General features: G+C 39.1%; 1 protein-coding gene and 1 long non-coding RNA gene across 5 annotated transcripts in view; one reads left to right on the top strand and one right to left on the bottom strand.

Annotated features, from left to right (window-relative positions):
- Positions 1-15,984, top strand: part of LOC123590277 — a 145,552-nt gene that overhangs the window by 116,694 nt on the left and 12,874 nt on the right. The gene's annotated exons all lie outside the window — the stretch shown is intronic.
- MFAP3L (microfibril associated protein 3 like) overlaps positions 8,297-15,984 on the bottom strand; it is a 57,397-nt gene continuing 49,709 nt past the window's right edge. For all 4 annotated transcript variants that reach the window (XM_045463188.1, XM_045463171.1, XM_045463194.1 and 1 more), the window contains one exon: positions 8,297-8,740. In XM_045463188.1, the coding sequence (XP_045319144.1) occupies positions 8,636-8,740 (105 nt within the window). In that variant the 3' untranslated portion in view covers positions 8,297-8,635. The remainder of the gene's footprint in view (positions 8,741-15,984) is intronic.

The raw sequence follows: 15,984 nt of genomic DNA, 5'->3' as shown, positions 1-15,984 counted from the left end.
TAATCAACAATACTAAAAGGCAGCCTACAGAATGGTAGAAGATATTTGTAAACAATATATCCAATAAAGGGTTACTATCAAAAATATATAAAGAACTTATAAAACTCAATACCCCAAAAAATGAATAATCCCATTAAAAATGGGCAGGAGATATGAGTAGATTTTCTCTAAAGAAGACATACAGATGGCCACAGGCATATGAAAAGATGCTCATCATCACGTACCATAAGGGAAATGCAAATCAAAACTACAATGAGATATTACTTTACACCTGTCAGAATGGCTAAAATCAACAACACAACAAATAACAGGTGTTGGCGAGAATGTGGAGAAAGGGGAACACTTGTGCACTATTGGTGGGAATGCAGCCCCTGTGGAAAACAGTACGGAGTCTTCTCAAAAAGTTAAAAATAGAACTACCCTGTAATCCAGCAATCACACTGCTAGGTATTTACACAAGGAATACAAAAACACAAGTTCAAACGGATACATGCACCCCTATGTTTATAGCACCATTATCTACAATAGCCAAATTATGGAAACAGCCCAAGTATCCATTAATTGATAAATAGGTAAAGAAGATGTGGTGTGTGTGTGTGTGTGTGTGTGTGTGTGTGTATAACTGGAATTTATTTTTTTTTTTTCAACGTTTATTTATTTTGGGGACAGAGAGAGACAGAGCATGAACGGGGGAGGGGCAGAGAGAGAGGGAGACACAGAATCGGAAACAGGCTCCAGGCTCTGAGCCATCAGCCCAGAGCCCGACGCGGGGCTCGAACTCACGGACCGCGAGATCGTGACCTGGCTGAAGTCGGACGCTTAACCGACTGCGCCACCCAGGCGCCCCTATAACTGGAATTTAAATAAAAACATAAAAGAAAATGAGGAGGTAGAGAAACATTTATCATGCAAATGGATGTCAAAAGAAAGCCAGAGTAGCAATACTTATACTGGACAAAACAGACTTTAAAACAAAGACTAATAAGAGCAAAGAAGGCTGTATAATAATAAAGGAGACAATCCTACAAGAAGATATAACAATTGTAAATATTTATGCACCCAACATAGAGGCACCCAAATTCATAAAATGGTTAATAACAAATATAAAGGAAGTAATCAATAATATAATAATAGTTATTATATGTGGGGATGTTAACACCCCACTTACATCAATGCACAGATCATCTAAACAGAAAATCAAAAGGAAAACATGGCTTTGAATGACACACTGGACCAGATGGACTTAACAGATATATTTGGAAGATTCCATCCTAAAACAGTGGAATACACATTCTTTTGAAGTGTACATGAACATTCTCCAGAATACATCATATATTATGCCACAGAACTAGTCTCAACAAATTCAAGAAGATCAAAGTAATATCATTCATCTTTTCTGACCACAATGCTATGAATGTAGAAGTCAACCACAAGAAAAAATCCAGAAAGACCACAAATACATGGAAGTTAAATAAACAATGAATGGACCAGCCAGGAAATGAAAGAAGAAATAAAAAAGTACATGGAAATAAATGAAAGTAAAAGCAGGTCAGTCAGGAAATAAAAGAAGAAATAAAAAAGTATATAGAAAGAAATGAAAATGAAAACACAACAGTTCAAAACCTTTTGGCCGTAGCAAAATCAATTCTAAGAGGGAAGTTTATAGCAATACAGATCTACCTCAAGAAACAAACAAAAATCTGAAACAACCTAACCTTACACCTAAAGGATGTAGAAAAAAGAGCAACAAAGCCTAAAACCAGTAAGGAAGGAAATAATAAAGATTAGAGCAGAAATAGATGATATAGAAACTAAAAAAAACAAAACAAAACAATAGAACAGATCAATGAACTAGGAGCTGGTTCTTCTAAAAAATCAATAAAATTCATAAACCTCTAGCTAGACTTATCAGGATAAAAAGAGAAAGGACCCAAATAAATAAAGTCACAACTAAGGAGAAGTAAAAATCAAGACCACAAAAATACAAACAATTATAAGAGAATATTATGAAAAGCTATATGCCAACAAATTGGACAACCTACAAAAATGGATAAATTCCTGGAAACATATAACATACCAATACTGAAACATGAGGAAATAGAAAATTTGAACAGACCGATAACCAGCAAAATAAAGAATCAGTAATCAAAAACTCCCAACAACAAAAAAAAGGAATGGCTCCACAGGTGAATTCTACCAAATATATATATATATATATATATATATATATATATATATATATATATATATATATATACCAAATATATATATATATATACCAAATATATATATATACCAAATATATATATATATATATATATATATATATATACATATACATACATTTTTAAATGTATTTTTTTATTTTGAGAGAGAAAGAGAGAGAGAGAGTGCATGAGTGGCGCGTGGCAGAGAGAAAGGGAGAGAAAGAATCCTAAGCAGGCCCCATGCCATCAGCATTGGGCCTGACATGGGGATTGATCTCAAGAACTGTGAGATCATTACCTAATCAAAATCAAGAGTCAGACACTTAACCCACTGAGCCACCCAGGTGCTCCTCTACCAAACATTTGAAGAAGAGTTAAAATTTATTCTTCTCAAACTATTTCAAAAAATAAAGAGGAAGGAAAGCTTCCAAATTCGTTTTTTGATGGCAGCATTACCCTGATACCAAAACCAGATAAAGACACAACAACAACAAAAAAAGAGAACTACAGGCTAATATGTCTGTATTAGCTAATACTAATATTAGCTAATATTAGCTAAGGACAGGCTAATATCTCTGATGAACACAGATGCGAAAATCCTCAATAAAATGCTAGCAAACTGAATCCAACAATACATTAAAAAAATAATTCACCATGATAAAGTGGGATTTATTCTTGGGTTGCAAGAGTGGTTCAATATTTGCAAATTAAGCAATGTGATACATCGCATTTATAAAGAAAGGATAAAAACCATATGATAATTTCAATAGACAGAAAAACATCTGACAAAGTACAACATTCATTTATGATAAAACCCTCAACAAAATACGTTTAGAGGGAACATACCTCAACATAATTAAGGCTATATATATATATATATATATATATATATATATATATATATATGAAAAACCCATGGCTAACATCATCCTCAATGGGGAAAAACTGAGCCTTTTCCCTAAGGTTAGGAACAAGACAGGAATGTTCACTTTCACCACTTTTATTCAGCACAGTAGTAGAAGTCCTAGCCACAGCAATCAGACAACACAAAGACATAAAAGGAATCCAAATTGGTAATAAAGAAACAATACTTTAAGTATTTGCAGATGACATGGTACTATATATAGAAAATCTGAAAGACTCCACTAAAAAACTGCTAGAACTGATAAATGAATTCAGTAAAGTTGCAGGATACAAGATCAATGTACAGAAATCTGTTGCATTTTTATACACCAATAATGAAGCAGCAGAAAGAGAAATTAAGAAAACAATTCCATTTAGAATTATAACCAAAATAGTAAGATACATGGGAATAAAGCTAACCAAAAAGGTGGAAGACTTGTACTCTGAAAACTGTAAAATACTGGTGACAGAAATTGAAGATGACACAAAGAAATGGAAGGACATTCCATGCTCATGAATTGGAAGACAAATATGTTAAAATGTCTATACTACCCAAAGCAGTCTACACAGGTAAGGCAAATCCCTATCAAAATACCAACAGTTTTCAAAGAACTACAACAAACAGTCCTAACATTTGTATGGAACCACAAAAGACCCCAAATAGCCAAAGCGATCTTGGAAAAGCAAAGCAAAGCTAGAGGTATCAGAATTCTGGACTTGAATTTATATTACAGAGATGTAGTAATTAAAACAGTACGATACTGGCACAAAAATATACACACAGTTCAATGGAACAGAATAAAAAATCCAGAAATATACCCACGACTATATGGCCAATTAATCTCCAACAACGGAGGCAAGAATATCCAATGGGAGAACAGTCTCTTCAACAAATGGTATTGGAGGATAAAAATCCTAGAAAAGAGCACAGGCAGTAACCTTTTTTTTAAGTTCATTTATTTATTTTGAAGGGCGCCTGGGTGGCTCAGTTGGTTAAGTGTCTGACTTCAGCTCAGGTCATGATCTCGTGGTGTGTGAGTTCGAGGCCTCGTCTGGCTCCGTGCTGACAGCTCAGAGCCTGGAGCCTGCTTCGGATTCTGTCTCCCTCTGTCTCTGCCCCTCCCCGACTTGCACTCTGCCTCTTTCTGTCTCTCAAAACTGAATAAATGTTAAAAAAAATTATTTATTTATTTAGAGAGCATGAGCAGGGTAGGGGCAGAGGGAGAGGGGGAGAGAGAGAATCTCAAGCACTCTCTGCACTATCAGTATGGAGCCTGATGCAGAACTTGAACTCACCTGAGCCAAAACCAAGAATCGGTGTTTAACCGACTGAGCCACTCAGGTGCCCCAGGTAGTAACTTTTTTATATCAGCTGTCGCTAGATAGGTTCCCTGAGGTAAGGGAAACAAAGCCAAAAATAAGCTATTGGAACTACATCAAAATAAAAAGCTTCTGTACAGTAAACAATCAACAATACTAAAAGGCAGCCTACAGAATGGGAGAAGATATCTGTAAACAACATATCCAATAAAGGGTTAGAATAAAAAAAATACATAAAAATCTTATAAAACTCAATACCCCCAAAATGAATGATCCAATTAAAAATGGGCAGAAGAGGGGCTCCTGGGTGGCTCAGTCTGGTTAAGCATCCAACTTCAGCTCAGGTCATGATCTTGTGGTTCACGGGTTCAAGCCCCGCGTTGGGCTCTATGCTGACAGCTCAGAGCCTAGGGCCTGCTTTGGATTCTGTGTCTCCCTCTCTCTCTGCCCCTCCCCTCCTCATGCTCTGTCTCTCTCCCTCTCAAAAATAAAGAAGCATTTAAAAAAATGGGCAGAAGACATAAATAGACATTTCTCCAAAGAAGACATATAGATAGCCAACAAGCATATGAAAAGATGCTGATCATCACATACCATAAGGGAAATGCAAATCAAAATTACAATGAGGTATCACTTTACACCTGTCAGAATGGCTAAAATCAACAACACAAGAAACAACAGGTGTTGGAGAGAATGTGGAGAAAAAGGAACACTTGTGTACTGTTGGTGGGCATGGAAACTGGTGCAACCACTGTGGAAAAGTTTGGAGGCTCCTCAAAGTTTAAAAACAGAACTACCCTAGGATCCAACAGTTGTACTACTGGGTATTTACCCAAAGAATACAAAAACACTAAATCAAAGGGATACATGCAACCCTATGTTTATAGCATCACTATTTACAATAGCCGAGATATTGAAGCAGAATAAGTGTCCACTGATTGATGAATGGACAAAGAAGAGGTAGTATGTATGTGTGTGTACACACACACACACACACACACACACACACACACACACACACCTAGAATATTACTCAGCCATAAAAAGAATGAAATATTGCCATTTGCAATGACATGGATGGAGCTAGAGAGTATAATGCTAAGTGAGTAAGTCAGTAAGAGAAAGACAAATACCATATGATTTCACTCATATGCGGAATTTAAGAAACAAAACAAACAAGCAAAGGGGAAAATAGAGGGAGAGAGGCAAACCAAGAAACAAACTCTTAACTATAGAGAACAAACACGGTTATCAGAGGTGGGGTGGGAGGAGATGGGTGAAATAGGTGAAGGGGATTAAGGAGTGCACATGTTGTGATGAGTACTGGGTGATTAAAATAAAAATTTAAAAAGAGAGGGAGAGACAGAGGGAGATTTGACAGAGGGAGATTGGAGTGATGCACCATAAGCCAAGGATGCCAGTAGCCACCAGAGGCTAAAAGGTACAAGGAACAGATTCTCCCCTAGAATTTCCAGAAGAGGCTGGCCCTGCTTACACCTTGATTTTGACCCAGTGAAATTGACTTCAGACTTCAGGCCTCCAGAAGTGTGAAAGAATGGACACTGGCTTGTATGCATTTTTGAATATTTGTATACAAATTGTCATGTGAGTTCTACTTAGTAGAATTTCTACTGAGTTCATACTTAGGAGTAGAATTGCTTGGTCATGTGGTAAGTGTAGAAACTGCTAGACTGTTTTGTGGTTGATTTCAGACTTCTGGTCTCTAGAACTGTAAAAGATAAAATAAATTATTGGTGTTTTAAACACCAAAAAAATGATAAAGCTTTAGAAAGAAAGAAAGGAAGAAAAAAAGAAAGAAAGAAAGAAAGGAAGGAAGAAAAAGAAAGTAAGATGCAGAATATTATTTAGTCGCAATAAAGAAGGAAATCCTGCCATTTGTGACAACATGGATGAACCTTGAGGGCATGATGCTAAGTGAGGATAAGTCTGACAGAGATACTTTTATTTGCGATCTATAAAAAACAACAACTGTAGAAACAGAACAGATTGTGTAGAAATCTGTAGAAACACCCAACAGATTGGTGGGTGCCAGAGGTGGGAGATATAAGGGTGAAGTTGGACAAAAGGTACAGACTTCTAGTTGCAAGATAAATAAGTCCTGTAGATGTAATATACAGCATTGTGTCTACAGTTAGCAATACTTTAGTGTGTATTTGAAAGTGTGCATATAGTCAAGTAGTTGTGAAGGAGTGGTTTTTTGTGCAGCAAAAGATAACCAGAACAATGCACTGCCTCTGTGACTGGAGGTACAGACAGACCCGGCAACTTTGTAGCCCTACAATCACCTGTGCCAGCACAGCATTATGACAAAACCTTTGCCATTGCTGGCCCTGGAGGAAGAAAGGATGCTTCCACAGGCCACTACCTTCCTATCGGACCTCTAAATATGGTGTGTCTTATTTGTGGAGCCATGTCCTAGCTGCAAAGGAAGCTGGTAGAGTATTTGGCATTTCAGCCTCTAGAGTGAGAGCTACCCTCTGTCTCATGAGGTGGTGGATTCTTCAAACACAAGAAGGGGCGTAGATACCGAGGTGCCTAAAAGAGTGGCAAATGACCACCATGACATGCACGGCCAAAGCCAGAGTGGAAGTAGGCAGAATGAGCTGCTTTCTGCCAGACTCTGCTGACAGCACAGGCTCTGGGCCGCGGAAGGCTGGTACAAAGGAATAGGCCTCTGAGAGGAGGTGCTGTGCTCTACTAGAGGCAACACTTTAGGGTCATTACACTATTTCACTTCATTTTAGTCCTTGGACTTAAAGTTGGTACTGAATGTCCCCATCTTACAGACTCCCTAGATCATATCATTACTGTGATCAAAGTCCTCCAGTGGTATCCCATCTCAAATTAAAGTCACAGATGTTAATTTTGCTGAAAAAAGGCCTGGGAGATTTTGCCTCTCCCTCCCTGTCTTACCTCTTGCCGCTCCCCATCACTAGCTCACACTGGATCCATGCTGTTCCTGGAGCACACTGAATACTCTTCTCTCTAGGGATATTGTACTCATTCTTCCCTCTGCCTAGAAATTTCTTGTTCAGATATCCACTTTGGCTTGTTCTCTCAATTTCCTCAGGGTTCTGCTCAAATATTACCCTATTATTGAGACCTTCACATAAAGACCACTATATATGGATGAGGGACCTGTCCCCACCTACCACACTTCATTTTCTCTTTACCCTACATTATTTTTTGCCTTAGCAATAAATAAATAAATATTCTAAGAGCTGGGACTTTGCCTTGCAGCACTTCTAACACCCAGAATAGTGCCTAGCATGTACACTACTAGGCATTTGATAACACTTGTGAAATGACTGATCATGGTCATCATGATTATCACCATTATTCTGTGGTATCATATTTTGATTTGGGTATATTGATATATAGTCTTCATAGTGATGTATGAATAGAGGAGAATGGAGAACAGTAAGGCCAACAAATAGGCCAGGGTGTCCTTGATCACCTGGCTGTAGTAGCATTTGCATATGAACCATTGAGTTGATACAAAGCTGTCTATTAACTTGCTGGTAAGGATAAGTGGTGTCCAGTCAGTTGGATTTAGAGACTTAGGCATGAATTTTTCAAGGCTTTCATATTGTCTCATGATGGCAAATGCACAGATCTATCAAATTGACATGCTAAAAGTACCATGTGCATTGACATGAAGATACCAAGAGCTCAGCTGTGTTTGCAGTATTTATCTAACTCAAACCTTTGACATGTATCAGCCATCCCTAATCAAGTAAGAAAATTCTCAGAGGCACAACAAATGGAAATGAAAATTGAATTCATGGGTAAATACTTTCATGAATCTGAGATGGACACGTTTAAACAAACCCAAGACAGTCTAATTCATCGGCATGCTTTTATCAAGTGAGTGTAAATGGAATGTCACAGGAGATAGGACCAGTAGTTCTTTGGGCTGCAGAACTTGTATTTCTATTCTAAACCACACCATAATGATCATTAGTCATTCATGATAGAAATCAATGATTCCACTTTTCTGACAGTGTTTGTTCACTGTTCCCAGGAACTGCCTTCTCTCTTCTCTCAAGAGGGCATTTAGAATTTGAAGCTCTTTCCCTTGGCTTGTTTATTGTGTACTGTTCATTTGCAGAGTGGCCGCAGTATCCCGTGCCAGTTTGGCAGCGTGAGGAGGGTTTGCTCTCACATTCTCCCAAGAATCAGCGCTAACTCTCTGGTGACTTTGAATTCCGTTCCAAACGTTGGCCGTGGCTGGAGAGGCCAAGAACTTTATTCCAATCAGTTCTAGTTTCTATGGCTACGAAAGTCCCCTGAAAGAGTGACAGAAAATAAGGGCAGATTGTTCTCAATTTCTGAATTCACTGATATGTTAAAAAAAAAATCCACCCTCTGAATCCATTCTCAAGTTGATTATTCTCTTTCTCTTTCCCCTCCCTTGTCCTCTTTCTCTCTCTTTTCTGCTGTTAGGATTATGACAAATTCCACTGGTTGTCACCCACTACCATTCATCTGTCTGTCTTCCTTTTTAATTGAACCCTGATTTTGCTCACCCCTCTTCACCCCTCTTCATAGTTGTGGATTTCAGGGGGAGATTGGCCCTCTAGACAGGGTATGTATTATGGTTGTTATAAACCACAGCCTGATTTAGGGATGGGCATTTCACTCAGTCCTAGGCAATGAGGTGTGAGAGGAAGTTTGCTGGGTGCACTTAATAAGGAAGATTTTCCTTCCTTAAAACAAAACAAATTAACAGGAATCTGAAGAAATGGCCCTTTCTTATTTCCTGTTTCCAAACAGCAAGTACGAACAGACCATGTCTGTAGTTGCTTTTGCTATGTGGGTACTATGAGGGAACCCAGATAAAGGACTATGGAGAAAATGGTACTGCTGAAGCCTGGAGAAATCTTAGTACTCAATTATGCTGATGATTTAATCAATCTGGGACACTCTCCAGAGTTCTTGTAATTTGAGATTAAAAAAAAAAATCCTAATGCTGGCTAAATCATTTGGAGTTGAGCTTTCTCCTATGGCAGCCAAAAGCATCTTAACTGAGCCATGTCACTTCTGGTTGTTTGCTCAACATGTCTTTATAATTCTCCTCTCTTTACTCTTTTGGGGACTAATGAACAACAATAAGACTTTCTAGTATTTAATAAGTCAAGATATTAAATATGATAAGTTTGTATTTTCAACAGAGGACAGATTATTGTTTCTGTTCTTCGAGTGCTACAAAATTCAGTGTTATTTTATTTTCAATATACAAAATGCCACTGCATATTCTCCTATCACAGCAGGCTCTTAAAGTCGTACTATGTGAAGGAGTCCTGTTACCCGTGGGAGAGTCTGTGTTGGGTGAATAGAGGCCTCAGTTCTTGAGTTCCCCACAAAAGATTTATGTTCAAATAAAGGCAAGAAGAAGGAAGGTAGCAAGCACAAAGCAGTTTATTAAGGACGTACACTCTAAAGAAGGGAGAGCAGGCAGGCCTAGAGGTGGTAACTGCCCTGAGGCCACAGAGGTCTTTTCTTTTTGTGTGAGCAGGGTCTTGAGTCAGGGACAGGGATGGTCTCTAATGGAGGCTGCTTCCAATCTTTTGGGGGACTCCTCCCACAGGTCAGGAGAGGGAGTTTTTGACTCTACAAGGTTTGTACTGAAACTGTCATGGCAGCCTTCCCCCACGGGAGTGGGGGCTAAAACCACAATGCAAATGTATTATAATGAGTCTACAGGTTACCCAGGGGCAGAGGTGGACGAGGAGAGCATATCCTCTGAACCTGGGGCTCTTGGTCTGTTAGCCCCAGAGTCTTGGAAGCCATAAGGCCAGGATGTTGAGGGGACTTCGAAGCCACATAGTGAGGATGTTGTGTCTCCTGGCTTCTAATGTGTCACCTATTTATCACTGCCTTTGCCCCTGGCTCATGTCTAACTAACTGCCTACTCTTTTAGTCCAAGGACAAGAAGATATTTAATAATTCCAAATGTACTGAGGGAAAACATTTCTGTCAAATTACATGTTTATATGCTTCTATATGTCAATTTTAAGGAGCTAAAAAGGATTTTTTTTAAATCACATTAATAACTTTAATTGTTCCAAATGTTCTATTTTCTTAATGTTCTCCTCCCTATTTCTGCTAATGGCACTATAATTCTCTTAGTCATCCAGGCTTAAAACCTCCAATTTATTTTTGGCTCCTCCTACTCTCTTACTCCAGAAACAACTGTTGCCAAGCCCTCAATAATGCCATCTTAGAAATAAGATTACCTCCCTTCCGTGTGCTCTACTTTTCATTGCCACTAACCTAGTTTACCAAAAGCCTTCTGAACTGCTTTGCAGAAAGCCTCCATGTTCTCTCCATTCTTCTTTCTAAAGCAGAGATCTGTCATGCGTACTCTGTCCTTAGTGTGTCTAGATTGCCCCAGGAAAAAGCCTGAGCACTATATGCTAGCATTCACGGTCCGAAGAGCTGACTCCAACCGACCTCCACCTTCCTCCTCACCACTGTCCTCTTAAGATTCCATGTGCTAGACCAAGAAGGTCCTTTATTGCCCTTTATTGCTTTGACCCCTCATCTCACATTGAGTTTCTTATCTTCCATCTGTTCAAATCCTAACTACCCTTCAGAGAATCTGAAATGACCTTTTTCTGTACAAAGATCTCCTGATTTCTCCCAGTCAAAACTGTTGTGCTCATCATCCCCTGGATTTTACTGGGATTTCATCTCTCTGTTAATGAAGGCATTTATTACCTTTAACCATCTATCATAGTTATTTACTACATATATTATGTGCTTTCTAAAAAGATGAAGTTCTTGAGGATGGAACTGGATCTTGTTCATTTTTGTGTTCATCTTGGAGCCTAGTATTGCCTTGATTGTAACAAATAGCCAATAAATAGTACTGAATTACTAAATAGTAACTGGCTTTCTGTTCAATCTTGTTCTTAATCACCATCTGATCAATTAAAATGTAATAAAATTTTAGAAAAAAGGGAAATTGCTTGGCTTAGTCAGTTGGTCATGAATCATATGAAGGAGAATTCTTTTAAATGTTTTTAATGTTTATTTATTTTTGAGAGAGAGAAAGAAAGAGAGAGAGAGAGAGCGAGGGAGGGGCAGAGAGAAGGAGACACAGAATCTGAAACAGGCCCCAGGCTCCTAGCTGTCAGCACAGAGCCTGACATGGGACTCGAACCCACGGACCATGAGATCATGACCTGAGCCGAAGCCAGACACTCAGCCTACTGAGCCACCCAGGTGCCCCTGACATGAGGGAGAATTCTTTTTTTTTTTTTTTTTTAAATTTTTTTTTTTCCAACGTTTATTTATTTTTGGGACAGAGAGAGACAGAGCATGAACGGGGGAGGGGCAGAGAGAGAGGGAGACACAGAATCGGAAACAGGCTCCAGGCTCTGAGCCATCAGCCCAGAGCCCGACGCGGGGCTCGAACTCCCGGACCGCGAGATCGTGACCTGGCTGAAGTCGGACGCTCAACCGACTGCGCCACCCAGGCGCCCCTTGGGGAGGGAGAATTCTTTAAGAGGTAATAAATTCAGAATTATATTAACATATTAACTACAACCAACATAGATAACTTAGTTTTCCATTCCAGAGATATTCTTAATCTGGAAGACAGTTTGAATAACACATAGGCTTCAGCATTATTCTCCAAATTTATAAGTACTTTTTGGTCTTTCATCTGAAGATTATTTTTTGAATTTTACAAAAGAATGGTTTTGTTTTACTGGAAAACACCACTTTTCAAGGAGTCCAGAGCCTCATGCATCAATATCAGTATGAAGGATACTTTTATTTAAAAAATACCTAGTTCTTCCCTAGGCAGACTTTTCTGCTTATCAAGGTTAGTGTGCTGCAGTTCACTGGTAGGTATCATGATGAGATGCATAATTACCTAGTCAACAATGAACACAAGGGGGTTCTATTGAATTTCTGGAATCTAATCTGCTGGTCTGCAGAAAAACAATGCAATGCATACCCATACGTGAGGGGGGGGGAGAAGTTCTGAGAAATACTTAGGATTATTCTCCACACATTCTCACCCTTAATTTTTTTCTGCGCTTTAGTTTAAATTTAATACACAGTGTAAAATAGAAGTAGATCTAGAGGCTATTAGATCGGAAAAACTATGGTAAATGCACCCTATTCATTTTCATGAATGTATTGCTTATTGGGTAAGAAGATAATGTAACCCAATGCCAGTAGGATTTGTTCTGACTCAGTTTAAGGACAGATTACAAAGTAAGCACTTGATAATTGCTGAAATTAAATTCCTGAGTATTTAGCAAGAACAATTAAGATTTTATTTGTATAATAGTCTCATAACAGTACAAACCAACTGGGCCTAACTTCAATCCATAGCTGGATCTAATGGTTCCTTTATCAAGTGGTGATAAAGAGGTCAAGTGGAGCTCAGAGAAACACAGCAAATAAGTAGAGAGAAGTGATTTACAAAGAGGGTTCAAAAGGATTTCTACTGTGTCATTAAATAATACCTAGGGTCCAGCCTCTCGTGACTCTGCAAATGCTAGAAAAGAGGATTTACAGTGAGACTGGGCAGACTGATGTTACATAAGAAGGCAATAGCTGAGCCACCCTGCCAGATGCCAGGTCAGTGGAGCACTCTGGGATCCTGGAACTTTCTCAGATTCACACAGCAGTGATTATGGATCTAGGCCATTCAGGGGAGCGTGAAGAGTGGCTGCAAATGGACTCTAGCAGAAATGTTTGGAATCTGGCCCTGAATTCAGCCTTCACTACTGCCTCTAGAATGTTATTAAACTTCAGGATGGAGGGTAGTATTAGCACCAAGACGAAGAACTGGATGATTTGGTTATGAGCGCGTTTCTGTCTGGATGGGGTGTCATGGAAGATGTGACAGGGGATAGGTAGATTTTCATGGTGGCATTTATCAGTCCCACTACTGCAAGATCACATGTGTGTTGTATTGTGATGTGGTTCTGCCATTATACGACCTATCCTTTTGATTATCTATGGTTACTGTTTCTGAAAATGACCAGAATGGCTCAGATCCCTGTTGGCACTGTTTTGTCTTCCTTGCTTGCCTCTGGTCGCCAATAGGGTGCTGGGTTGTATGTACATGTGTGTGTGTACACATGAACACAGGTGCAGGTGTGATGGGGAAGTGGGGTACACAGGTACATAAGCAGTTTATCACATAGGGAAGCGGTTCAGGGCCTAATAACTCAAGGCCTCTTAGACAAGTTTGCTGAGTGTCCCAGAGAACAAGGATGAACAATGATGATAATGTTCTGAAGCTGGTAACAATGTTCATGGTGTGGGTCAGTGGAGGGTAGGCTCAAGAAGGAGAGAATGAGAATCAGTTTGTAAGGTCCAGGGATGAGGACACTAAGGAGGAAGTCAGGCCGGTGGAGATAAATGAAGCCTAATCAAATAGGAAGTTTGGAAAGAGAGGTGGAATTAAGGAAATATGCAGGCTTATCTTTCAAAGGCCTTTGTAAAATATGGAGGAAAAGTTAACTCATAGCAATGAAAGCAATTAATGTTTGGGCATTTTTGTGTCTTAGTGGATACATACGGTGACCAAGAATGGGGGGAGGGGCCAGAGATAATTAAGGCGTAAATGTGAGTAAATGCTAGTATCTCTCGGACATTCAGTAGTTGCCTGCGTAAATTTGAGCACCACACGGCCTGTGAAGCAGCTGGCTAACTTCAAATAGGAGGAAAACAAAAGTGTCCATTGCCCACTGGGGCTGAGGCCAGAGCTGGGTAACTGGTCCAACTTGCCACGTAAGAACACCAAGATGAAGGGGCATGCAAAGCTAAGGGGAGATTGGGTTTCTCTGAGGAAAGAGGAGGTAGGGGAAGAAGTGGTGACTGAGAAGATGAAGCAGCAGCAAGCTGCAGAAGGCCTCTATCTCCCCATGAATGGTGTGAGTGAACGGTGGCCCTTCACAAGCATAGGCACTGGCTGTGTAAGGAGAAATGCGCACGAGCAGCAGCAGAATGTGCAGGCTCACTATTTTGCAGTCAGTATATGTATAAGCTGGTGTGGTGTGCCGATTATGTTTATAACCTCCGCCCTCTCAATCTTGAAATAATTCCCTCTCTTAATGAGTCCCATTTTCCTGCTCCTACAATGAGGTCAATGTGCGGTGTCACCCTGTTTGTGCCTTGAGAGCAAATCAGGGAAGATAAGGACCTGATCATGTAGGAAAGGAAAATTGAAACTCAGCAGCTGTTTGGGGTTACATTTCCATCAGAGCTAGTCCGCCTTGGTGAAGATTTACTGAGGGGGTAGCGCAAGCTCCAGGAACTGGATCCTCTAATCCTATTTTTCACTAGAGTGTTGGTTTGTTTCTTTTGAGGTGAAAGAAACCTAGAACAAAACCAATGGGATCTGAACGGTTAATGTATTAACCTATAACAGGGATGCATTGACTGTCCCCACCAATATCTTCACTGCAGAAAAGGCATGGTTTTATTCTGTTCCATCTTTCAGTGACTGTAAAGTTCTTGTGGAGAACATGACATGTAACGACATAGAAGTAATTTCAATGTCACAATTCATTTCTCTTGAACTCACTGCAGATTTTAATTGTGGAAAATTGTCTCACCACGACACCAGTAGAGTGGACAAAAGACTTTTAAATAACTCTTTTAAATATGAGGTTAAAGTGTGAGAGAGAAGAAAATGGGAAGACATTTAAAGTTATATTCTATTCATGAGAAAAGAAATCTACCCAGAAAAACCATCCTGAGAACAGGGGAGTCTGTACAAGTAGGTTTTAGGTTCAAAGAGATTCTTCAAAATGCACTTTTTGCCCTTCATGAGGCCCTATAAATGAAGATAGTTATTCCAATCCCAATAAATCCTAATTAGCTAGAAGACATATTAGTTTTTACTTAATTAACGTTTACTAAACATCAGTAATCCTTAAGGTTCTATGGGAAGCACTGTGGCAATATGGGTGCGAGTCCTGTTTGTATAGAATTCACAGTCTAGTAGCTAAAGAATTTAGTATAGTCTTGGGGAAATTACTTCACTTTTTTTGTTTTTTAGAACATGGTATCATCTATTAGGCTAACCTGCCTGTAAGATGGAGGAAGAGTATGTATTGTTATGGAGGGGAAACCAAAGAAAAGTCATAAGGGTTTACCCTGCTTTATCTAACTATTTTAATAATAATATAAAAAGAAAAGACAGGAAATGTTACATCCCACTGTTTTTTAAGGACTAGAAACAATTTTGTTAAGACTGTGAAATACAGCATGTGCAGAGAAAAAGAGCAAAACTTAGAACAGAATAAAATTGAGCATTATAGTCAGAGTAGGGCATGTAGATTTTGTGTTTAATCCTGAGGTTTGAGTGGAAAATACAGAATAGTAATGTTACCGCTATGGCAATTGTAAAGAACATTTTTGAACTTTGATTGAAATACAGCATCCTAATTAATACATCATGCTCAAAATAAACAAGTATTTGAAAGATGCTTTAATGTTGCTACTCAACTGAAAGCCTGCCCTCCACTACCACTGGGAATAATTTTTTAGAAATGAT

This window comes from Leopardus geoffroyi, chromosome B1, assembly GCF_018350155.1.
Source record: "Leopardus geoffroyi isolate Oge1 chromosome B1, O.geoffroyi_Oge1_pat1.0, whole genome shotgun sequence".
Taxonomy (NCBI): domain Eukaryota; kingdom Metazoa; phylum Chordata; class Mammalia; order Carnivora; family Felidae; genus Leopardus; species Leopardus geoffroyi.
This window is presented reverse-complemented; position numbering and strand designations above follow the sequence as displayed.